At 35.2% G+C, this 25681-nt stretch overlaps 1 protein-coding gene across 3 annotated transcripts; it reads left to right on the top strand.

The window, feature by feature from the left end:
• Window positions 1-312: 312 nt before the first annotated feature.
• Window positions 313-25071, top strand: LOC132544401 (wings apart-like protein homolog). Of its 3 annotated transcripts, none has more exons than XM_060207990.1 (17): window positions 313-383; window positions 801-2636; window positions 2811-2867; window positions 5768-5953; window positions 7616-7752; window positions 8568-8679; window positions 8981-9229; window positions 11053-11164; window positions 13995-14098; window positions 14591-14667; window positions 15302-15444; window positions 16908-17023; window positions 17862-17999; window positions 18877-19156; window positions 21248-21336; window positions 22233-22328; window positions 23629-25071. In XM_060207990.1, the coding sequence occupies exons 2-17, from the start codon at window positions 819-821 to the stop codon at window positions 23692-23694; spliced, it is 3780 nt and encodes a 1259-aa protein (XP_060063973.1). In that variant the 5' UTR covers window positions 313-383; window positions 801-818; the 3' UTR covers window positions 23695-25071. The 3 variants fall into 3 exon arrangements, with proteins under 3 accessions (XP_060063973.1, XP_060063972.1, XP_060063971.1); XM_060207989.1 differs by having other exon boundaries at window positions 2811-2873; XM_060207988.1 differs by having other exon boundaries at window positions 2811-2891.
• Window positions 25072-25681: the final 610 nt, after the last annotated feature.

The raw sequence follows: 25681 nt of genomic DNA, 5'->3' as shown, positions 1-25681 counted from the left end.
GGTAACATATAGATATTTACAAATACCTTTATCTAGCTATCTGGTCTTAAGATATGTACATACTTTTCATTTTCTATCTTTCAGCAGTTTGCAGGTGTTAATCTTTTCGTAACAAATTCTTTTATTCTGAGGGTAGTAATAGCTTTGGAGATGTTAAACTACAAGGTATGGTCTAAGTGGAGATAATTCCCACTTTCTACAGAGAGTTATCTTCCTTTATAAAATACGAAACAAGGCCTCAATATTGGTGAACAGCACCGCTTGGAATGGCGTTGTACGCATGCGCATTTGTCTACTTTGCCTTCGACCACGAAAAATGGCGCTTATCCTTAGGTGGCATCGATAGCGGTAGAAAATAAACTGCTTATGTGGAAAGAGTACAGGTATGATGCACTTATAGATCAGTTAGCTTTAGTATAACTCATATATCATGCCAGTAAATTTGTCATATACTTGCTTAAGAGGCTGTGATCATGATATACCGGGCATTGTTTTTGTTAATTCTCAATCCATGCAATCTGTCGGAAGTATAAACAAACGTATTTTATTGTCGATTTGTGAGTTTATAATCGGACATTAGTTGATGTATCGACAAACTTCCTTAACGTTTTTTCGTGCAGTCTGTTTAGTATTAGTTGAAAATCATTTAAACACAATGTATTGTACTTAGATTGTGGCAAATCTTGCCGACAGTTGTACATCTATTGTTTGTTTTCGAAATGCAACATGCTTTCGTAATGTCGATAGAAAATCTGATTTTTTTTATCTTCACTCTAAAACGTTTCTGTTTTTGATTACAGAATTCTGGATAATCCGTCATGGCGAGCAAATACGCAGTCAAAACCTATAGTAGATCTTATGGAAGGGAGACTGCTGCAAGCAAGGCTTTTGATGAAATAGTGACCAACAAGGCTGCAGCTCAAAATATACCAATTAAAACAGCAAATACGAAATGGGGTAAAACACAGTTTAGCAGAGTCAGAGATGAGGATCCATTTCAAACTACTTGCAAGAAGGTTAAAACAGAGGTTGAGACTGAGGATCCATTCTCATTCGGATCTGATGAAAGTGAAATTGCAAGACAGAAAGTCGCAAGGGAAGAATCTTCTTCTAGTTCACATCCAGCAGGTTTGGGACGACCAGCCATTCCGAATATGAAGGTAATGAAATCACATTCTTACGCATCTGAAAGAAACAGGAATGAACCAGATGCACAGGATCTTGATAGTCAACCTACATTTAAAAGACCTGTAAGGACCTATTCTCGTGCTGCTAAAAAACAGAATGTTGACAGTACAAAACAATTATCTATGGATCAGTTTGCTAAACCAGTTTCTAATGATGATGATGATGACATGCCAGTACTAGAGCCAGAGGGATGTTCTGAAGCAGAACCTTATGCATCACATTCCAGTAGTTATGCAGTTGCTGAAGCAGCAAATGATCCAGAGGACAGGCCTGACCCTTATTCACAGTCTGATGAGGAAGATGAAGAAGAGGCTCCTCTTCTAATGAATGAACAGCGTCAAACTTACAACAGGAATGCAAAGATGGCTGCATTTTCTGGAAATGTTTCTAGGACCTCTAAAGCGCATCTGTTACAATCTGATGATGATGAGAATCCAAAGGCAACTGTTTTAAACTTTCGAAGCCATTTCATGGACCCAGCAGTTTACAGTAGATTTAATTATGTTCCACGTCCAGAGGACCCTGTAGGAAGACTTAACAACAGTAAAGTTCTTCAAAAAAGTGAAATAAAACATGGTAAGGGATCAACACTTATTGTGATTTGTTCACCTAAGCCACCGACTGGTGAAAATAAGTCAAAACTTTACCACCAGAAAACTGTTAGAGACCCTTACTCACGAGATAATGCTGAAACAATTGCAGATGATGTGCAGAATAGTGGCACTGACTCTCAAGAACTTTGTCAGGGGGAGGAAACTGCCACAGATAGCTCAAATTTTGATTTTTCAGAAGATAATAGTGCTTCTACTCCAAACATGGAGGAACAGTCATCTGCTTCAAATGAGAATGACATCCCAGGTAAAATACAGTACAAAAAGGGTGTTAAGCGCAGTCGGGACACTTCTGATAAATCTGTTAGGTATAATAAGTTCTTCAGGTCAAGAAATTCAGCAGCAATGAAAGAAGAAAATGATTCCAAGAAAATTGGTTCTAGTCCAGAAGAGCAGCAAGAAGGGGATATTGAAATGAGTGCCCAGAACTCTGAACAAAACACCACTCCCAAAGAACATCCAGATCATGTAAAAACCAATAAAAAGAAGCAAGATATTTCCACATCATTTGGTTTTGATGAAGATGCGGAATCCCAACAGAGCACAGAAAGCTTGGGGAAGTCTCAGGATGGTCCTTCAGCAGCTGAATCCATGGGTGTTGGTGGTGAGGTCGAACAAGCTGTGCAGCAGAGTGAGGGAAGTCAGTCAGAAGAAGAAGAAATGGACAGTTCTCAGACCACTCAAGACCTCAGTCAGGCATCAACAGACTCTCAGGACAATGAGGCAGAAGCTCCCCAATTGACCAAGACAAAGACAGTCCGTGTGAGAGAGAAGAAGATATTCAAATCCAAAAACAAAGGAGATATGCAAAAGAAAATGTTGCAAAGTCCCAAAAAGGTAACACAAAACTTTGGTTATAATGTTGTTGAACACTTCCTTATAATGACTAATAGGAACATGCTGTTTATCTTAAGCAATGGAAACATTTAATTTGTGATTAAATTGTCTTCTTCATCCAAAATGAAAAAAAATTGTTGTCAACCTATTCACAGATTTGGCTATTTGTTTCAGTCTCCATCTAAAGCTGTGTACAATGTCCGCTCCTGGCAAGAAGACTTTGATGAAGAGGAAAGGGTAACATTTATCAAAAATGTGCATAGTGCTTTTTTATTTTGCCTTTTTATTTGCTTATTTTTTGATGAATTATATTTAAATCCTTTTACTGCGCCATAATTTTTCAACTTGCAAGTTTAGGATAATATTAATTCCAGTGTTAAAAAAGATCTTGTAAGCTTAATTTTGCATCATTAAGGTACACAGTCTACTGAACATCAACTGATGTTCAAGGTTATTTAATCAGACAAATTTGCAGCTTTAAATTATGCATTTTAGTCTATTCTAATTCCAAGTATTATCATTTACCGTTGAAAATTATTTTTGGCATAGATTTTATGTGAATTAAATTCTCCTATGAATAAAACAATAAAGATTGTATATGCTTACAGTTAATTGTTTCAGTAAAAAAAAAGAAATACAGTGGAACTTCTCCAAGCCGACCCTGCATGGGACATGAATATTTTAGCCACTTAAGGGAGGGTTTGGTCTGTAGAAGTACAGCAAGCTGGCCTGTCCAGACTCCAATATAATTGAACTGATTCTGTTCTGTACACTATATTAACCATTCCATCCTCTTTCATCATTTACATTGCACATGTCTAACTGATTGCAAAAAAAAAGGCTTTATAGAGCAAAATATTTGGTAAAGTAAAAAAAATAGTGATATTTGTACACTATATGTGGCTTTAGTCGGAAAGAAATCTGCACATTGCCCTGCGATCTTGGCAGTAATGTTACATACAGCCTGATGTACGTATTTGGCCACAATTGGATTGTAAGCTTGTCAAATGTGTTACCAACCAATTTATTTAATGAATATCCGTTTTTGTTGATCAGTATAAAACATCATTTGATTAATATTTCCATTAAGTATGTGTTATAATGATAACATTTAATTACCAAAGATTTAGATGCAAAACTGTGGCTTTCTGATTCTGCATCAGTTCTTATTTTCACTTTATCTGTTTTTTGCTTTGATGAAATTGTCCTTATTAGGGTAGGTATTGTGTACAAAGCCTACCCATAGTGCGAAGCTTACAATGTCACCACAGGTGTTGATTTCACAGATCTTCATAGTTCAGGTAATGCTGGTTTTCAGAAGTGATTTTAAGTACATTTCAATCATTTTGGACACAGAATTGGTTCGATATTCAGAATAGAGAGGGATCAGTATTGAGAAGGTTTTCATTACTATCAGAAAAAGGACATCATTTTGTATATTGCCACTTCGTTTGGTTTCAAGAAGTGATCAGTTTGGGGAAGTTGCACTGTAATACTAAAAAAAATGTATAAAGAAAATATGAAGCAAAGACCTGAATTGATTCTTTTGGCATGAGACATTTTACCAGCATACTGTATGTGAAATTTGTTAATGTATGTATATTTTTAACAGCTATAGAAAATAATTCTACATTACATCTCCTATATTACTTGTATAGATACAGCAGCTTACAGAAAAAATATCTGCATTTAATTTTGCTTTAAAATCAGGAATTGCTTGGTAGAAGTTGTCTATATTAACAGAATCTCTGATCTAGAGCATGTGAACACTTTCTAAGGGCAACCAAAGAAAACATGAATTTTCATGCATTCTTTCTTTATACCAAAACTTCATGATATTTTTACTAGACATATTCTTACCAAATGAGAAGCTGTCAAAGTTAAACACAGTGCTTATCATTGAGGAGACAGAAATTCTACATTGTTATTTAAGGACTTTATAGAATCTAAATACTGTTTATTTGGCCAACGCACTTAAATGTTTATGAACATTGAAAATACAATTACGTGCATTAGAAGTAAGATTTTATTTATCAAGGAAATTTTTTGTGTTTACACACATGAGTTAAATGTAGGTAATTGTTAAGTGAATATAAATATGAAGTTTTTTATCAGTACAGTTATCTTGTACTCACTATGAAATGTATCGTTGGACTGTGATAACTTGGTCTGTTAGAGCACTGGCCTCTGTAACCACAGGTGAAGAGCTGAGGTGTGAAGTTTGACACTTCCTACCTGTGACAGTTTTCAGGAAACTAGAATACGAATTGTTTTGTGATGGCATGGTGTTCTTGGACCACACTTTACCCAAATTGCCCTGAATGGCATGCACTGGGCCTCCAGTACGCTGTTTAGTTTGGTAGCCACCAGATAGTACAAAGGAACGCGTCTCAAATAATCCTGGTTGTTGGCAATAAACCAAACAAACAATGTTTAGTATAGAAATCTAAGTAAAGTGATGAGATAGTACAGGATGGTCACTCTATCGCCAGAAGAGCTTCAGACTTGTCATTGTGTGATGGGTTTATCACACTGTGAACAACCAGTGTCATATTGAGGTGAGGTCTCTTTGCTATGGCTGTTAGCTTCCTCACTGAATAACATACATAGGCATATCGCATGTCATCCAGAGCAATTTGGTGAAGTGACTTGCTCAACAACACAACCACATCAGCATATATTGGTTCAGTTTCCAGGTCATCAGTAGATAAGCTATCAGTTCTACAGCAGAAAGCTGGTTGTAAAGTTAAAGCTTATTTTCTTTTAAAGTTTATTTTGTACAATGCTTGTGGCATAGACAGCTGTCTGTTGTATGTAGTAGCTGCATGGTGAATGAAATCTTTTATTGTTTTATCTTTACATTTTATGTTTAATTTTGTATAACTATTTAAACGACATTCTATGATAATGATTTCTGTATATCATCGAGTGGTGAACTTATATTTTCTAAGTAGCATCAATATACTTGTTCAGAATTTTGATGATTACTTGTGTCATGAAAAATACATGAGAATGTTTTTAATGAATTAGCCAGACTGGTACTTTTATAGTTAGGTAATGAACAGTGACATCAACAGGAGGCTAAGTCATATTTGGGACCCTTGATTTTTATGTCATATTTTCACTTACAGAACAAGAATAAGGAGGATGTATCTGGGCCTCCAAAGCTTATGCCCATCCCAAAAATGGCACCCAAGTTTGAAGAGCCAGGAGAGCGACCGAATGAGCCTCCAAAGCTGTCGAGAGCAGTACACTGGCCTGACAGACTAGGGGACGAGGCATATACTTCTGTTCACGTCTCTAAGGAACACAAGGAGGTACAGAGGGTTCAAGCCCATTATTGATGGTCATTTCATTACAACATTGTCTGATAGCTGCATACTGAGTGTTACTTCATCACAGCATGTCTGAAAGGATCCAAGGATCATTCACACGAAATTTGATAAAAGATAAATACATAGTGAATGTGTCTGAGTTGTAATAGGTGCTAAATACTTAAAAAAAAATTTTAAATAATCTAAATGTAATTGGATGCTGATGAATTATTTTGCTTTTCAATGTTTTAAGCTCACCTGGCCCGAAGGGCTAAGTGAGCTGTAAGGATTCCCAGTGTCTGTCCATCTTTTGTCAACTTTTTTTTTACAAAATGCTACCAGTCATTAATGACTGAGAGGATATTGACCAAATTTGGTTAGAAGCATCCTTAGGAGAAGAGGAATACCTTTATTTGTATAAATGGTGTGCTGCGCCAATATGGGAAGTAGAGCAAATTCTTTAAATGCCGACTCCTCCTTAAGGAATGATTGGATTTTAGCCAAATTTGGTCAGAAGCATCTTTTGGTAAAGAGGAATCAATTTTGTATAAATGGTGGATTTCGGTCCCCTTGGGTGTGAGGGACAGGGCCCAGTATGGGAATAAGAGCAAATTCTTTAAACTTTCATGTGAGAATGATTGGATTTTGTCATAATTTGGTCAGAATTATGTTTAGGTAAAGAGGAATCAATTTGATGTAAACAATGGGTCTTGTCCCCTGGGGCTTGAAGAGCGGGACCCAAAACAGGCCAAATAAATTCTTTAAAATTCTACTCCTCCTGTAGGAATGATTGTATTTTGCACAAATTTGGTGTGAATCATGTTTTTGTGAATGTGAATTAATTTTGTGTAAAAGGTGGATCACGCCCACTAGACCAGGTGAGGAGGGGCTCTATAAATGTTTTTCAAAAACAATTTTAGATCCCCAAATCCATAACCATGTGTAGCATTGCTGGGCATAAAAAGATAAACACAAACGTGATTTAAGAATTAGCCCTGAAGTCTAACCCCACTTCTAGGGACTGTTTCATGTTAATAGCTTTGACACAGTTGAGATCCTCAACCCTAAACCATATATGGCAATGCTGGGCGTCAAGAGATAAACACATCACCATGTAAGAATTGGTCCTTTGGTTTGGCCCCACCCCTCTAGACATAATTTCTGGGTAATATCTTTGAAACAGTTGAAATCCCCACCCCATAACCATATATATATAAAGAATTGCTTGGCATCAAGAGATAAACACTTTGGTTGTGTAAGAATTGACTCTTGGATGTGCCACACCTGAAGGGACATTATTTCTGGGTCATATTTGTGATAAAGTTGAGATACCAACCTGATAACCATATAAACTCTTACTAGGAATCAAAAGAGCAAGACAGTCATGATATAAGAATTGATCCATTGGTCTGCCCCATCAAAGAAGTGAAGTGGCTGAGCTTTAATTTGGAAATATTTGAAATACCCAAACTGTAGGCATGTAAAACATTGTTAGGCTTTAGGATCCAGGTGAGCGATACAGGCCTTTTGGCCTCTTGTTCACTGTTAATATCATAATTCTGAATGTTGTTTCCGTGATGAGAGTGACTGATTTCTAAAACCATGATATGTCACTGTGTTTAAAGTGTCAGAAGATTATGTTTCATGTCATAATTCTTGTTTCAGTTGTACACAGTAGTTAAGAATGTCAAACAAGCTCATGAGTGTCAAGAATATGGCGAGACTCAGGAGTTTGCCGATGATGTCGAATACCTACTGGCTGGCCTCCAGGAAGGACAACCAATGTCCACACGCTGCCTTAGGTAATATAGATTATTTACAGCATTTAACAGTTATTGTAAAATGTTACCTGTTGAAGGCAGCAGACAAAACCCATCTCAGTGTTTTAACAGCTGCTGTAGAGTACAGATACTGCCATCCAAAAGTCCCATTTGTCCACAGTGACCAACATGGCTGAAGTAGAGTTCGGATACTGTCAACAAATCTTGATAGGTTCTCTACTGTCCCTAGTTGTGGCCATTTAATTTTGCGTAATCTGTGAATCATAATGGCTAAAAGGAGGCCATCTTGGATTTAGACCATGGAAAGTTTCCAGCGCTTTTTCATCATCTTTAGGCGTTTTGGCGGGATATTTCTCAGACTTAATGAGCTTGTTTCCAATGGTCGCTAGTCATGTCAACTTAATTATGAGACTAATCAATATACACAATATGGCAGAAAGGCAGCCCTCTTGGATATTGTGAGAGTTGTTATCACTATATTTCTTTAGAAGTATTTTATATGTATGTCACCCATTGTTGTGCTGATTTGATTTTGAGACTGATCAGCAGGCAATAATTGACGGTTGAAATTTGTTATCATCACTTCTTTAGAAGTACTTGAGGGATATTTCTCAAACTTATTTTGTAGGTTCCCCTCTGTTCCTCATTGTGCATATTCAATTTTTTGTCATTTGTAAAAATGACTGTCAGCTGGCCATCTTATAATTGAAAGTTAAACTTTACTCATAGTTTATTATCACTTTCATAAATAATTTTTTATTGTCTGTTTATTATCACAACATCTGTGTTTTACTTTTAAAAAAGGGTTTACTGATGTATAGTCTTTTCGATTTCAGCTGTACAGGCCTCGCCCAGAAATGTATTTTACCTGCATTCAGGATGCATTTGAGAGCCCATGGTACGGTAGCCAAGATCTTCTCTTCCCTCCAAGATGCCTGCACTGATCCTGTAAGTCTTAAAGGACACAACAAAACTTCACTTTAGGGAGGGATTTCATGGTCTACAAACAAGATATCATGCATAGAATGTGCTGGTCTGGTTGTTGATATTTCTGTGTGTATGCATCATGAAGCCAAACTGCCCAGTTTGGTTTGATATGGATGGCCGCACAAACAAATGAAGCATTTAAGTGATCACTTAAATAATTAAACCCTAGAGTTACCCTGATTGTTTTATATAATTTAACTGAAGGAAGAGTACGTAATTACCTTTTTATTCACCTCAGTAATATTGTTGTGTTTTGATGCAGAGTCTCGCCCTATGCACAGCCCTGTTGATGTTTATGCTGAGTCGCGATCGTCTGAATATGGACTTGGACGGTGATAGTCTGGACCTCATGCTGAAATTATTAGGCGTCGACAACCAGGAGCAGCTCAGTGCCACTATTACAGCCTCAGGGAAGCGTGCACTCAACCGTAACCGTGCCCGGGTTGGTGAAGTGTATATGCAGTTACAGCTGGAGTGTGGAACAAAGTTGCCAGACCTGGAGAGTATCTCTGTAAGTTCTTAGGAATCTTTAGTGTTTGACTTAAGATTAAAGACATTCTTTAACTCTAGACCTCATTGAATTATCAGTATCTCATATTTCCCTGGAACCTTGGTGTTTATCTTTAGATCAAACCTTAGTAGAATTTTTCTTTAAACTTAGACCTTGTAATTGAATAACCAGTGTCTCTTTGAGTTTTAAGGAAACTGGGTGTCTATCTTTAGATCAAAACTTGAAAAGTAGATGCTTTCTTGAAATGAAGACCTCATTGAAATATCTGTACACCCTCTCATTGAATTACCAGTAGACCTCATTGAAACATAAGAAGACCTTTTAAAATCATCGGTATACCTTCTCATAAAAATAACAGTAGACCTCTTAAATTATCTGTCCACCATATCCTTAAAACATCTGTATACCTTCTCATTGAATTACCAGTGGACCTCATTGAAATTGAAGTAGATCTCATAAAAATAACTGTAAACATTCTCTTAAATTATATTAGATTATGGAAATATCCTATACCCTCCCATTTCAGTACCCAAAGACATTCTCTCCAGATGATGATAAGTCTCTGCTAGGATTTATGAATATAATACAAAAACATACAATGACAGTGTCACCAAACAACCCCAAGACTGGGTCTCTCATGCCTGGTATTTACCATTGAAGGAACGCTCTGTTTTGGACAACAAAACTCAAGCAAACAATTAAAAACTGAATTAGTTAAAACTTTTACTGAAAATTTATAAAAGATAGAATGTGTTTTACTATTGAAATCTCCAACATGTTATATCACAATAAGGTTTTCAATTGAAGTTTTCAACGGAATATTATACAGTGTGGTTTGCAATTAAATGTTAATCTAAATATAGTGTTCTGTTATGATAACAGGATTTTACATATATTCAGAATGAAAATGTTAGAAAAACAATTAGAGGAAAATGACATACATACATCTAATATGTTAATGTGTATATTGTATGTGTATATCTTACTATTGTATGCTCCTCGAAGGGATAGCCTATAGTTGCCACTTTGTCCATCCATTTGTCCATTTGTTCGTCTGTTAAATTTTGTCTGGAAAATGACACAAAAACTGTAAGAGGTATCACCATAAAACTACATAGATAAATCTCAACAAGGAGAATTGTAGTGCACAAGAACCATCACTCTCTTTTACATAATTTAAGAGTTGTTGCCCTTGTTATTTTTCATACTTAAAAATTGTCCAGAGCATTACACTAAAACTACAAGAGGTATTAACATGAAACTATATAGGCAGATAGATCTCGTCCTTGTATCTATGAATATCAGGTTATCTAAAAGTATTCAAGGCCTCTCACAGAGGATAAATCAAATGAATATTGACTCCTTCTGTTTTGGTTAATGGAACAGGGTACTATAGTTACAGTTTAAGTGGGGCTCTAACTTTATTGTCACCAACTGTCAGAAAGGAGTAGCCTTTTGCTTTTGATTCTTCATTTTAAAAACAAATCAATAAAAATTACCCAGGAAATGATTTGACAAATGAGTTATTCTTTCATGTGTATTTTTCCATTGGGAATTAGTTGTTATCTGGTTAACAATAACCAGCTTTGATTTTGTATCTTATAACCGTTCCTTTTGAAGGAACTATATGAATTTTTCTCAAAAGGCATAATTAGGTTTTTTTTCCTGTAGTTGTCAATGTTTCAATTTTGAGACTTGAAATTGTTTGTTTATCTATATCCAAGAGCCTTTACCATGTTTATATCCAAGATACTTGACAATGTTTGTTTATGTCATGGAGGCTGTTAATGTTCATTTTTGATTTAATGTGATTTATTTTATAGACGGGTAACTTGGCCATGGAATCCTTGTTAAGTCTGACTTCAAGACGAGCTGGTGAATGGTTTAAGGAGGAGCTACGCACACTTGGTGCATTGGATCATATTGTAGATACAGGTAATACAGCCCTCAATGAAAATATTGTAGATACAGGTAATACAGCCCTCAATGAAAATATTGTAGATACAGGTAATACAGCCCTCAATAATCATATTGTAGATACAAGAATACAGCCCTCAATGATAATATTGTAGATACAGGTAATACAGCCCTCAATGATGATATTGTAGATACAGGCAATACAGCCCTCAATGATGATATTGCAGATACAGGTAATACAGCCCTCAGGGATAATATAGTAGATACAGGTAATACAGCCCTCAATGATAATATTATAGATACAGGTAATACAGCCCTCAATGATAATATTGTAGTTACAGGTAATACAGCCCTCAGTATTGTAGATACAGGTAATACAGTCTTTAATGATAATATTATAGATACAGGTAATACAGCCCTCAATGATAATATTGTAGATACAGGTAATACAGCCCTCAATGATAATATGGTAGATACAGGTAATACAGCCCTCAATGAAAATATTGTAGATACAGGTAATACAGCCCTCAATGATAATATTGTAGATACAGGTAATACAGTCCTCAATTATCATATTGTAGATACAGGTAATACTGCCCTCAATGATAATATTGTAGATACAGGTAATACAGCCCTCAATGATAATATTGTAGATACAGGTAATACAGCCCTCAATGATAATATTGTAGATACAGGTAATACAGCCCTCAATGATAATATTGTAGATACAGGTAATACAGTCCTCAATTATCATATTGTAGATACAGGTAATACAGCCCTCAATGATAATATTGTAGATACAGGTAATACAGCCCTCAATGATAATATTGTAGATACAGGTAATACTGCCCTCAATGATAATATTGTAGATACAGGTAATACAGCCCTCAATGATAATATTGTAGATACAGGTAATACAGCCCTCAATGATAATATTGTAGATACAGGTAATACTGCCCTCAATGATAATATTGTAGATACAGGTAATACTGCCCTCAATGATAATATTGTAGATACAGGTAATACAGTCCTCAATTATCATATTGTAGATACAGGTAATACAGCCCTCAGTATTGTAGATACAGGTAATACAGTCTTTAATGATAATATTGTAGATACAGGTAATACAGCCTTCAATGGTAATATTGTAGATACAGGTAATACTGCCCTCAATGATAATATTGTAGATACAGGTAATACAGTCTTTAATGATAATATTGTAGATACAGGTAATACAGCCCTCAATTATCATATTGTAGATACAGGTAATACAGCCCTCAATTATCATATTGTAGATACAGGTAATACAGTCCTCAATTATCATATTGTAGATACAGGTAATACAGCCCTCAGTATTGTAGATACAGGTAATACAGTCTTTAATGATAATATTGTAGATACAGGTAATACAGCCTTCAATGGTAATATTGTAGATACAGGTAATACAGCCTTCAATGATAATATAGTAGATTCAGGTAATACAGTCTTTAATGATAATATTGTAGATACAGGTAATACAGCCCTCAATTATCATATTGTAGATACAGGTAATACAGCCCTCAGTATTGTAGATACAGGTAATACAGTCCTTAATGATAATATTGTAGATACAGGTAATACAGCCCTCAATGGTAATATTGTAGATACAGGTAATACAGCCCTCAATGATAATATGGTAGATACAGGTAATACAGCCCTCAATTATCATATTGTAGATACAGGTAATACAGCCCTCAATGATAATATTGTAGATACAGGTAATACAGCCCTCAATGATAATATTGTAGATACAGGTAATACTGCCCTCAATGATAATATGGTAGATACAGGTAATACTGCCCTCAATTATCATATTGTAGATACAGGTAATACAGCCCTCAATGATCATATTGTAGATACAGGTAATACAGCCCTCAATTATCATATTGTAGATACAGGTAATACTGCCCTCAGGGATAATATCGTAGATACAGGTAATACAGCCCTCAATGATAATATTATAGATACAGGTAATACAGCCCTCAATTATCATATTGTAGATACAGGTAATACAGTCCTCAATAATATTATAGATACAGGTAATACAGCCCTCAATGATAATATTGTAGATACAGGTAATACAGTCCTCAATAATATTATAGATACAGGTAATACAGCCCTCAATGATAATATTACAGATACAGGTAATACAGCCCTCAATGATAATATTGTAGATATGTGCACCTCAGATATTCTTGTGTAAAATATATATCCTGAACCCTATAGCAAATTGGTTCATACTCACACCGAGGTCTACACCTGATTAGATTTTAGGGGTAAAGGTCAAATTGATCACTTTGACCACTTTGCCGATTTAAAAGCTTGTAAACAAGATTTGATTTGGGAAGTTTATCTGTATGAGCCCCTGCTCACTTCGTTTTGATGAGATTGATGTCCTTGATTTGTAATGTAGCAGTTGTGTTTAATATATTGTAGTATTCTTTGTAAAGTTGATGATGGTTGACATTGCTGTTAATATTGTTCCTTTTATGTGGTGGAATGAGCTTAACCATAGTAAACCTGTCCTGGTTCATTTATCTCTTTGCCATATTTTACAGCTTAGATATGCCAGATGTTTGCACCATCACATTTTCAATGACATGTCCTGTATGGGAAACAAATTATTTTAATTCTCTTATTTCTCCTTGTCCTGCTGATTCTGAAGTTAAGGATTGTTTCGTTTTATAAAGATGATGATCTAACAGTGAAGTTGGTGATTATTTGTAGACAAGTTTTACCTACAATAGATTTACAGAAATCATTCAAATGTTACTTTGTGTTTACCAGACATTTTTTATTCTGTTGACAGTGTGTTCTTGCATTGAGGCCGTTGGAGACGACACAACTCTCCTGACTGATAGCACCATAGAAAATCTCAAGAAAATTGATCGCTGTCTCAGGGTATTGGAAAATGTAAGCAATGCTTTGCAGACATATTTCACTCAAAAAAAATTGTGATTCTTAACATGACAAAAATAGCAATTTCCATATTAAAAACGTTCATGATTTCAATACTTTAAGTACCAGGGTATTATTATAAAGTGTTGATGTCACATTACTTGATTTCTTTCAGTAGAAGAATAGACTTATGTTTTTACCTTGAAACTTGACTTCCGTTGATTATTTGACTGTAGAATTATGGTTTTACATAAAAATGCATTAACACAACAGTGGTGACTACTTGGATTTTATTTGACTTGTTCAGGTATAGTGATTTATGGAATAATAACACCAGTCTGACATTATGTGTTACATATCACACATTCATATGTAATCACTATTTATATCAGGGGAGATAACTGAAACAAACTCATTATTCTGTAGTCATTTTATATGGGCAGTTGTTGGCAGATTTGAAAGATTATTTTCAAACAGAGTATGCTCATTTTCCTCAATTCTTTTCAGGTAACATTTGTCAATACAGAAAACCAGACATATTTGATTAGTTACAAACAAGGAGTGTTGGTTCAGTCAATCTGCAGGTATGACTACAGTTTGTGCCGTTCACTTTAAACAAGCAAATCTCAAACATGTATTTCATCATGTTTCATAAAAATTCTATATGTTTACATTGAAGTGTGTATTTGATAATTCTTTCAGAAGTAGTCAAAGTAACAATACATGGTAAGAAAAATCCATTTTCTTGTCATAATGATTTTTTAACATTGGATGCCATATTTACATTGTAGTCATTTAAACATGGTTTTTTTCTGGTAGGAATGTCAATTTCTACGCTTTCAGTATAACTCATTAAGATACCTTATTTAACTAGAAAATGTTAGTGGAACATACAAATGCCACATGATGCTTAATAAGAAACACTTCAGGTGGAATACTGTCAAAAATATTGTAAACATGAGGCCTCCAAGTCAAATTCATGTTTTTATAAACAGTCTGCAAGATTCTTCAGAATTTAATTTCACAAAACAAAGGTATACTTACAGTCTGCATCACTTTTGTTGATGCAAATTTCTAATGTGACGGCAAGCTGATGTGGCTTTAATGTGTTGTAATTTGTTGTTTGCTGTGCAGGCACTATATTTAAAGGGGTTTCAAATCATCGAATTGGACATTGAGAATGTTTGTCATTGCTACATAAAAGATGAATTGTTTTAGGGCCCTGTACACGTGTGAGCAGTGCTTGCCCGTCTACCCCCTAGTGGAGTCCGAGAAGATTGAGAAGGATTCTACAGGCTATGTAGTATACAGCTGTGTCCTGGCCATCCTCCGAGTCTTACTCAACCTTACACATGATAATGGTGAGGATTTTGGTGTAATGCATTTCTCAGAATCCCTCATGTCAACCAAATTTTTTATATAGTTATAGAAGTCAATGTGAAGTAAAAATCAGAAGATAGATAGAGATGCTTAGAGAATTGGTGAGAACTTTTTCAAGGAATTTATAAACAAAGTCTTGTCACTTAAATTATAGATTAAAAGATTTTCAGTCAAAATGAATTTGGAGGGGAAAGAGAAGATTTTGTTATATCAGGATTTTGGTAGTTTCATCAATGTTACTACAAGATGATATTGTATTCATCTGAGCCACCTACCCAGGGTTTACTGCTCAAAGCATAGTCAAAGTCAAAATATATGGTTTCGCAATATTTTTATCAATATTTAGGGTAAGAAATCTTAAATTTTTGTTGTGTATTTTAGAATTACCAGTACCTCCTTCAATAATTTTCAGAATTAATTATATATACTGCCTAATTAAAACTGTTAATTAGTGGTAAAAGACTTGTAATTATGTGCACTACACAGTTAACATTTTGAATTAGAAAAAATGTGTATGAAGAAAAATATAAACATGTACATGTAACATGTAACACTAACTCAGAATTTGTGATGTGAAATTTTATGTTATGTTAATGTACCTTATTTGACACAATAAAATTTTTGTACATTTTTAGCTAAGTTAGTTCAGCAATAAATTATCACATCTACACTAATGATTACATAATTAACATAACAAAACTGCAATTAACACAGTAGTATTTCAGTACAATTCTAGAAAGATGAAAAACACTGAGGTAAGATTACCACTGACATAGGTATGTTTATGGTATTTTGAAACACTTTAGAGAGTTAAAACATGGATGAAGAGGGAGGACGTTTGCAGAAATCTTGTTCAGGAATGTATCGTAGATAGGATGAAGGACACATGACTTTACTCAAGTTTCTAGCCAGGAATTGAAGAATTTTTTATTTTTCTGTATCTGGCACATGCAACTGGTGAATGATTCAGTTAGGTACTAAAGACCCAGATCAGATTAATTTTTTTCTACAAGAATAGTGAATAGATGTTCAATCATTTTCCATTTTGAAAATGTATGATGTTTGAAAGTGTAAAGAAGCACTCTTCAGAGGCAATTGTAAATGATTCCAAAATAATAATTTAACATTGTTAAAATTTGTACTTGTAGAGTCTATGCTTTTTGTGAGAGACATAGTTTTTAAAACAGACTTTAATTTATGCAAATTGTGAAAGATCATTCTTTAATATTGGGAAAGCACCGACCAAAATATTGTTTTGTGATACAATTAGGGAACTGTCTGACTATCCTATAAAGAAAATATGAAATGTTAAAACAGCAACAAAGGTGGCAGTATAACTAATGTGGTTAGAACACCAGAATGCTCAGAAATAGAGAACCATTGTCTAAATCTAAATCAACCGTGAGAAATTGATTTTGTATTGACATCATGTTGTTTGTTACAGAATTTGGAAGCACAAAGACTGGGGAACAGGCTGACTTTATCAATGTGGTGCTCACCTGTATTCTCCAGACACCGCAGCATGTACCTTTGGACATGCGCTTTGACATTCTGGTGCTGGTAAGTTAACATTGTGGAAAATTGTCTAAAAATTATCACTAGGTATAAATTTTAAAACATATATCCTTTATTCTGTAAACATACAAAGACAAATAATCTTCATTTTTTAGAGGGTGAGGGTTTACAAAGGCTGGTGAGATTGTAAAAAGAGGTACTTGTCCAAAGCACTGTCATAATTGGTAGTTCTAAATTTTGTTTTTTTTTGATAGTAGTAATTGCCGTTGCGTAAATGTGTTACATACTTAAATGGACTAAGAAGTGAAAATTCACCTGTTGCCCAGAAATTTAAAGCAGATATACAAACATGCTTACTGCTTGTGGGACAAATGGTCAGGCATTATTTATGAACACAGTTTTGCTGTTTTTAATCAAGGCTATTGATGAATCTGATTTTGATTTGACTGATAAAATTACAAAAGTAACAAGTAATAGTAATCATAATCTCTGCTAGGGGTTAACATCGATAGTGCATGATATTAAGTTGTCTGAAAATTTGTTGTTCATAGTTGTCTTTAAATGTGACATAGATATGGGAAGGTTTACTATATATAGTTGTCAGACTATATCCTGCTTTCTTTCATTTTATGGTAGAAATGTAAAAAAAAAAAGGTTGATCAAGTGAAAGTTACACTTCATATAACCTTATTATCAGGACATACCATCAAATCAAATACATGTAGTAAAACTAATTCAAATGTGATTTTTTGTTAAAGGGAAATTTTGTGCCATTATATGAAGATACATTGATAAGTTACAGCTTAGAAGGATATATCTAATGTGTCAAAATTACTCCAGTTCAGAGAGTGAATGGATATTTGAAACTGAATTTTTCATACAGAGTCTGGGTCTGATGATCAACTTGGTGGAACACTGTGAGGTTAACCGTCGACGTCTCATTGATGCCAAAATAGACTCACCTTATGAATTTGAGAAACACCAGAAAGACTTAATTCCGGCTCCGAAGGCTCTAGTCCAGGTATGACTATTCTGTCCAATCACATCAGATATGACTAAGTGACAGTTAGACAATCTGGACCAATTACATCAGATATGATTAAGTGACAGTTAGACAATCTGGACCAATCACATCAGATATGATTAAGTGACAGTTAGACAATCTGGACCAATCACATCAGATATGATTAAGTGACAGTTAGACAATCTGGACCAATCACATCAGAGTATGGCTAAGTGTATGGAGATCAGGACTTTAAATTGGTATTTAGGTTGATTTAAACCTCAGTGCTATATCGCAAACATCATCTTAATGATGCTGATACACTGATAATTTATAGAATTGTTTCTATTGCGTACCATTTAAAATATCACTGATCCTGTATAAACTCATGTGAAAGCCACGCTTACATATTGGAACACTCGCGGTCTCCAGGGAATACTTTGTTTCTATTTTATTCCAAGATGAAAAAAGCAAATGTTATTTTATCTAAGTATATATCACTTGTTACACTTAACTACTCCTCACCAAAACTATCTGCATCATTGGAAACAGCTTCTTAGTAAGATTTTATTCAAAGTAGAAAAAGCAACCCTTTTCCCTGCTGAAAGTTTTTGTCGTCAGATAAATGTTCAGGCCAGTGGGCCTCTTGTTTTGTACTGTATTATTGTGCAGTGTGTTATTGTGAACTATGTAATCCTGTTGTTATTGTGTTCTGAGTTTTCCGATGGAAGTCACCCATATGTTGTTTAGTGAGGTAGCAGACAACTATTACCAGGAGACCCCACTTCAAAATGACCTTGGCTGTTGATTGGGCAGTTAACCCCAACAAACAAATGTGTCAGTTATAATCTATGGTATAGTTTGTTTGAGTTAATGTATTTCATTTGTTGTTTAGGTGTTTTGTCATCGATACGAAATAGCCAAGAAAATGGAGGAGCAGGATTTTGGTGAGCCTACAACCCCTCAGGCATCGCCCAACAAGAGTGGAGAGTGGAAGGAGTCAGACTCTGGTATAGAATGGGTTATAAACTCTGCCAAAAAGGCAAAGGAGGCAGAACAGGCGGAGCGCGAAGACAGGACCAAGAATGACGACACACCTCTAAAGGAAAAACTCCGACAGAATGAGGAGGATGGCAAAAATGCTAACCTAGATGATGATGACACATTCACAAAAGGTTAATACCATTGAGGAGTTTTAAGATTATCTTCATGATGAAGTGAAAAGTTTCACATTTCAATGTGGGATTGAAGATTATCTTTCTGATGTAGTGAAAAGTTTCACATTTCAATGTGGGATTGAAGATTATCTTTCAGATGAAGTGAAAAGTTTCACATTTCAATGTGGGATTGAAGATTATCTTTCAGATGTAGTGAAAAGTTTCACATTGCAGTGCAGGATTGAAGATTATCTTTCTGATGTAGTGAAAAGTTTCACATTGCAATGCAAGATAATCTTTTGAATGTAGTGTTTACAATTATCTTTTTCACAATGCAGGGTTAAAAACAAGGTAGTGCTAAAGATTGTCTTTACAATGCAGGGATACAGTTAAAGATTCTCTTACCAGTATTTTAGTCTATATACACAATATTTTAATGAAAAATTGACAATTTCCATGTAAAGTAATATATATTGAAGTAAATTCCAGTAGAAATTATTACTAGAAGACTACAACATAAAAAAAATTATAATTGAATCATGTGGTATGTTGATATTCATGTTTAAGTTTGGCTTTGATTCACTTTCATTTAATAAAATTGTGTATGGAAGTGATATATTATGTGTGATCTTAAGAAGAGGTTCAAATCTAGAATCTCAAGTTGGAGCTCAGGATGGGTGGAAGTCTGAAAATTCAAAGTAAGAGTTTACAAGGTGTGTAAATTTATGATCCAAGGTTAGAGTCGATGGTGAAGTTAAGTCTACCATCTGAGGTCAGAGTTCATAATGTTTTAAATGACATCAGGCTAAAACCTACAAGCTGAGGTAAGAGTTGATGTCCTTGGGTTTAAGGCTAAAAGCTGAGGTAAGAGTTGATGACTTTGGGTTTAAGACTACAAGGTGAGGTAAGAGTTGATGACTTTGGGTTTAAGGCTAAAAGCTGAGGTAAGAGTTGATGACTTTGGGTTTAAGACTACAAGGTGAGGTAAGAGTTGATGACTTTGGGTTTAAGACTACAAGGTGAGGTAAGAGTTGATGACTTTGGGTTTAAGGCTAAAAGCTGAGGTAAGAGTTGATGACTTTGGGTTTAAGGCTAAAAGCTGAGGTAAGAGTTGATGACTTTGGGTTTAAGACTACAAGGTGAGGTAAGAGTTGATGACTTTGGGTTTAAGACTACAAGGTGAGGTAAGAGTTGATGACTTTGGGTTTAAGGCTAAAAGCTGAGGTAAGAGTTGATGACTTTGGGTTTAAGGCTAAAAGCTGAGGTAAGAGTTGATGACTTTGGGTTTAAGGCTAAAAGCTGAGGTAAGAATTGATGACTTGGGTTTAAGACTACAAGGTGAGGTAAGAGTTGATGACTTTGGGTTTAAGGCTAAAAGCTGAGGTAAGAGTTGATGACTTTGGGTTTAAGGCTAAAAGCTGAGGTAAGAATTGATGACTTTGGTTTTAAGACTACAAGGTGAGGTAAGAGTTGATGACTTTGGGTTTAAGGCTAAAAGCTGAGGTAAGAGTTGATGACTTTGGGTTTAAGGCTAAAAGCTGAGGTAAGAGTTGATGACTTTGGGTTTAAGGCTAAAAGGTGAGGTAAGAGTTGATGACTTTGGGTTTAAGGCTACTCACTAAGGTAAGAGTTGATGTCCTTGGGTTTAAGGCTAAAAGCTGAGGTAAGAATTGATGACTTGGGTTTAAGACTACAAGGTGAGGTAAGAGTTGATGACTTTGGGTTTAAGGCTAAAAGGTGAGGTAAGAGTTGATGACTTTGGGTTTAAGGCTACTCACTAAGGTAAGAGTTGATGTCCTTGGGTTTAAGGCTAAAAGGTGAGGTAAGAGTTGATGACTTTGGGTTTAAGGCTACTCACTAAGGTAAGAGTTGATGTCCTTGGGTTTAAGGCTAAAAGCTGAGGTAAGAATTGATGACTTGGGTTTAAGACTACAAGGTGAGGTAAGAGTTGATGACCTTGGGTTTAAGACTACAAGATGAGGTAAGAGTTGATGACTGGGTTTAAGACTACAAGGTGAGGTAAGAGTTGATGACCTTGGGTTTCAGACTTTGGGTTTAACGCTACAAGATGAGTCGCATAAAGATAAAATGTTGTATTCTGTTTTTCAGCTCTCCATAGAGCAGGGAAACACATGGAGAACAGCATTGTGGCCTCCTATGTAGCTCTGCTACTGGGCTGTGTGATACAGGATAATACAGTGAGTATCATATATTCAGTCCATGGTATAATTATAGATAAACAAATTTACACCTGTCTGTAGGATAACAGTGAGTACACTACTGTACACCCTGTAGGATAACAGTGAGTACACTACTGTACACATGTGTCTGTAGGATAACAGTGAGTACACTACTGTACACATGTGTCTGTAGGATAACAGTGAGTACACTACTGTACACTCTGTAGGATAACAGTGAGTACACTACTGTACACATGTGTCTGTAGGATAACAGTGAGTACACTACTGTACACTCTGTAGGATAACAGTGAGTACACTATTGTACACATGTTTCTGTAGGATAACAGTGGGTACACTACTGTACACTGTAGGATAACAGTGAGTACACTACTGTACACTTGTGTCTGTAGGGTAACAGTGAGTACACAACTGTACACCCTGTGTATGTAGGATAACAGTGAGTACACTACTGTACACTCTGTAGGATAACAGTGAGTACACTATTGTACACATGTTTCTGTAGGATAACAGTGGGTACACTACTGTACACTGTAGGATAACAGTGAGTACACTACTGTACACTTGTGTCTGTAGGGTAACAGTGAGTACACAACTGTACACCCTGTGTATGTAGGATAACAGTGAGTACACTACTGTACACTCTATGTCTGTAGGATAACAGTGAGTACACTACTGTACACTGTGTCTGTAGGGTAACAGATGTACTGATGGGATCTTTTTCAAACTTATTGTAAATGTGCAGTATAGGTCAAAGTTACAGCTAACCAATGAAGATCTGATCAGATGATGGATGCCTAGGTCTCTCTAGGATTTCAGTTTTAATATGTTGTTATCGTTGCATTCAGACTGAGGGATGGTTGATAATATGGTCAATATATTTCTTTCTTTCACAGATGTTTGTGGACAACATTAAACAATACCTCCCCAAAGGCAACTTTGATGACATGATCACTATTCTGAAGAAATTCTTAGGCTTTATGAACTTAACAGTGAGTATATATTGATATCTTAGTGACAAACAGAGGTATATATTTATATCTGAGTGACAAACAGGGGGGATATATTAATATCTTAGTGACAAACAACGGTTATATACTGATATCTGAAAGACAAACAGGGGGGATATATTAATATCTGAGTGACAAACAGTGTGTATATATTGATATCTTAGTGACAAACAACGGTTATATATTAATATCTGAAAGACAAACAGGGGGGATATGTTAATATCTGAGTGACAAACAGTGTGTATATATTGATATCTTAGTGACAAACAACGGTTATATATTAATATCTGAAAGACAAACAGGGGGGATATATTGATATCTGAGTGACAAACAGTGTGTATATATTAATATCTGAGTGACAAACAGTGTGTATATATTAATATCTGAGTGACAAACATGGGGTATATATTAATATCTGAGTGACAAACAGTGTGTATATATTAATATCTGAGTGAAAAACAGGGGGTATATATCAATATCTGAAAGACAAACGGGGGATATATTAATATCTGAGTGACAAACAGTGTGTATTTATTAATATCTGAGAGACAAATGGTGTATATATTAATATCTGAAAGACAAACAGGGGGGATATATTAATATCCGAGTGACAAACAGTGTGTATATATTAATATCTGAGAGACAAACAGGGTATATATTAATATCTGAGAGACAAACAGGGGGTATATATTAATATCTGAAAGACAAACAGTGTGTATATATTAATATCTGAGTGACGAATAGTGAGTATATATTAATATCTGAGAGACAAACGGGGGTATATATTAATATCTGAAAGACAAACGGGGATATATTAATATCTGAGTGACAAACAGTGAGTATATATTAATATCTGAGAGACAAACAGGGGATTTATATTAATATCTGAAAGACAAACAAGGGGTATATATTAATATCTGAGAGACAAACAAGGGATATATATTAATATCTTCGTGACAAACAATGGGTATATATTAATATCTGAGTGACAAGCTGGGTGTATATCTTCATACCTGAGGGATAACTGGGGATATAAATTTAATATCTAGGTGACAAATTGGGTGTATATCCTAATACCGGAGGGATAACTGGGGACATATATTAATATCTAGGTGACAAATTGGGTGTATATCTTCATACCTGAGGGATAACTGGGGACATATATTAATATCTAGGTGACAAACTGTGAATATATATTATGGTTTATATGTATCATTTGGTAATATATTTCATTTATTATTACATTTTCATTTCATAAAGCCTATGTCCTTCTATATTACAGACTGCCATTGGAAGTACAGGAGGGAAATCCATAGCTCACGTGATTGAGGTTCTGGAAGGTTGCTAGCAATACCCTGTTAATCCTCCTTGTGTCAGTGAACTAACTACAATAACCAACAGCTGGCTGTCTGGAACACAATTAGATGTAGATCAGGTTTCCAGTTACAATCTTAACTCGGAAACATGAGAATTGTGATAGTCAACTCAATTTTCATTCATTATTACTTTAGTGTATTTCAAATGAGGCAAAAATTGTGGTGACATGTTCTCTAAACTTTGGAATTTATAGTCCAGTTGTAAAAACATTTTTCGGTTTACATATAAAATAATGTCATGAGTAACAAATGTTAAATGACAACCCATAGCATTCTTAAACATTATTTGTAAACATCCAACACTCACCATTGTCATCAACATAATGAGCTAATATTACCTTATCTGTATAGTGTTGTTCTAGGAAGTTTGTACATAGACACTTGTATGTGAATTGATATGATGTTGCATTGGAATAGAACAGAATCATAGGGACAAATTGAGCATATTATGTATGGTGATATTACTAGAGGTAAGATAGTTGCTGAGGGTGTGAACTGGTGCGAAGTGTGACCTGTGGTTTGTACCTTTCAGGGAAAAGGTGACTGGAAATGGTCTTCGCATTGGTAAAAATTCAAAATCTTGTAAAATACCAGTAATTGTGGAATATGTGATGTTTAGTCAGTGGAACTGAAGCACTGTCAATGATCATTGCTCTTTGTGTTAGCGAGTGATTGAGAAATTGTCCCCTTTTAGGTCAGAATTTTACTGCAATCATGGCATGCTATTTCAATTCCTTGTAAAACTAGTTTAAATAGAGTGTGTAGTTTATAGTGTGTGGTGAAGGTTTGGGCATGCATGGTGTGGAGAATGAGAGTATTTAGGAAAGAAACTGTTGTGAAATCAAGTGGCCTTTCATTGCTTTATTATCATTAATATTAACCCAATTTCCTTAGCCCTGATTGTAAAAGCATTCTATATCTCCCCTGTCAACAGACCTGGTATAACTAAGGCCAGTGGAAGTGAAATTCAGTTAAAAGTAAGACTTTCCACTAAGACTGTACATAGATCATGTCTGTATGTTAGATTTGTGAGAGAAGTGTTACATTTGTATGGTACTGGTTTTCTGCCGTTTTTTTTCTTCACACCAATCGGTTTTCTTGTGTTAAGGAACTTTCATCTTCTGTTATATTTACACGTCAACATTTCTCCATTGTTGAGAGTAGGAGTGTGCTAGAACTGTTTGACTGGTACCCTGTGTCAACCTAGATTATGTTCATTTTCCACATGTACATGGTTTTGTTTCTCTTCTGAGTTCCTCACATTTTGATGTTACACCAAGCAGAACTTTGTATTTATGTACTGTATAGGTCTTCAGTATCAGAAAATGAATAAATATTTTGAAATACTGGATTATGTTTCAATTATTTTATTTAATTTTTTAACACTTGGAATGATGATTTCTTCATAAGTAACATATTTCATTACTTGGTCATGGAAAAAATAATAGACTTAGCGACTTGGACCACAGAAAAGTCAGACATAACAACTAGGACCATAGAAAAGTAAGTCTGACTCGGACCACAGAAAAGTCAGACATAACAACTAGGACCACAGAAAACTAAGTCTGACTCGGACCACAGAAAAGTCAGACATAACAACTAGAACCACAGAAAAGTAAGTCTGACTCGGACCACAGAAAAGTCAGACATAACAACTAGGACCATAGAAAAGTAAGTCTGACTTGGACCACAGAAAAGTCAGACATAACAACTAGGACCATAGAAAAGTAAGTCTGACTCGGACCACAGAAAAGTCAGACATAACAACTAGGACCATGGAAAAGTAAGTCTGACTCGGACCACAGAAAATTAGCATACTTAACGATACTGATCACAGAAAAGTAACAAACTTACTGACTGATCTCAGAAAAGTAACAGACTTGCTGACTCGGACCACGGAAAAGTAAAATACCTAATGACTCTGACCACAGAAAATTAACAGTCCTAATAACTCGGACC

This window comes from Ylistrum balloti, unplaced genomic scaffold (genome assembly GCF_031769215.1).
Source record: "Ylistrum balloti isolate Yb309-2 unplaced genomic scaffold, AGI_CSIRO_Ybal_v1 Utg369796, whole genome shotgun sequence".
Lineage (NCBI taxonomy): Eukaryota > Metazoa > Mollusca > Bivalvia > Pectinida > Pectinidae > Ylistrum > Ylistrum balloti.
The sequence above is the reverse complement of the archived record's forward strand: the minus strand, read 5'-3'. Positions and strand labels throughout refer to the sequence as shown.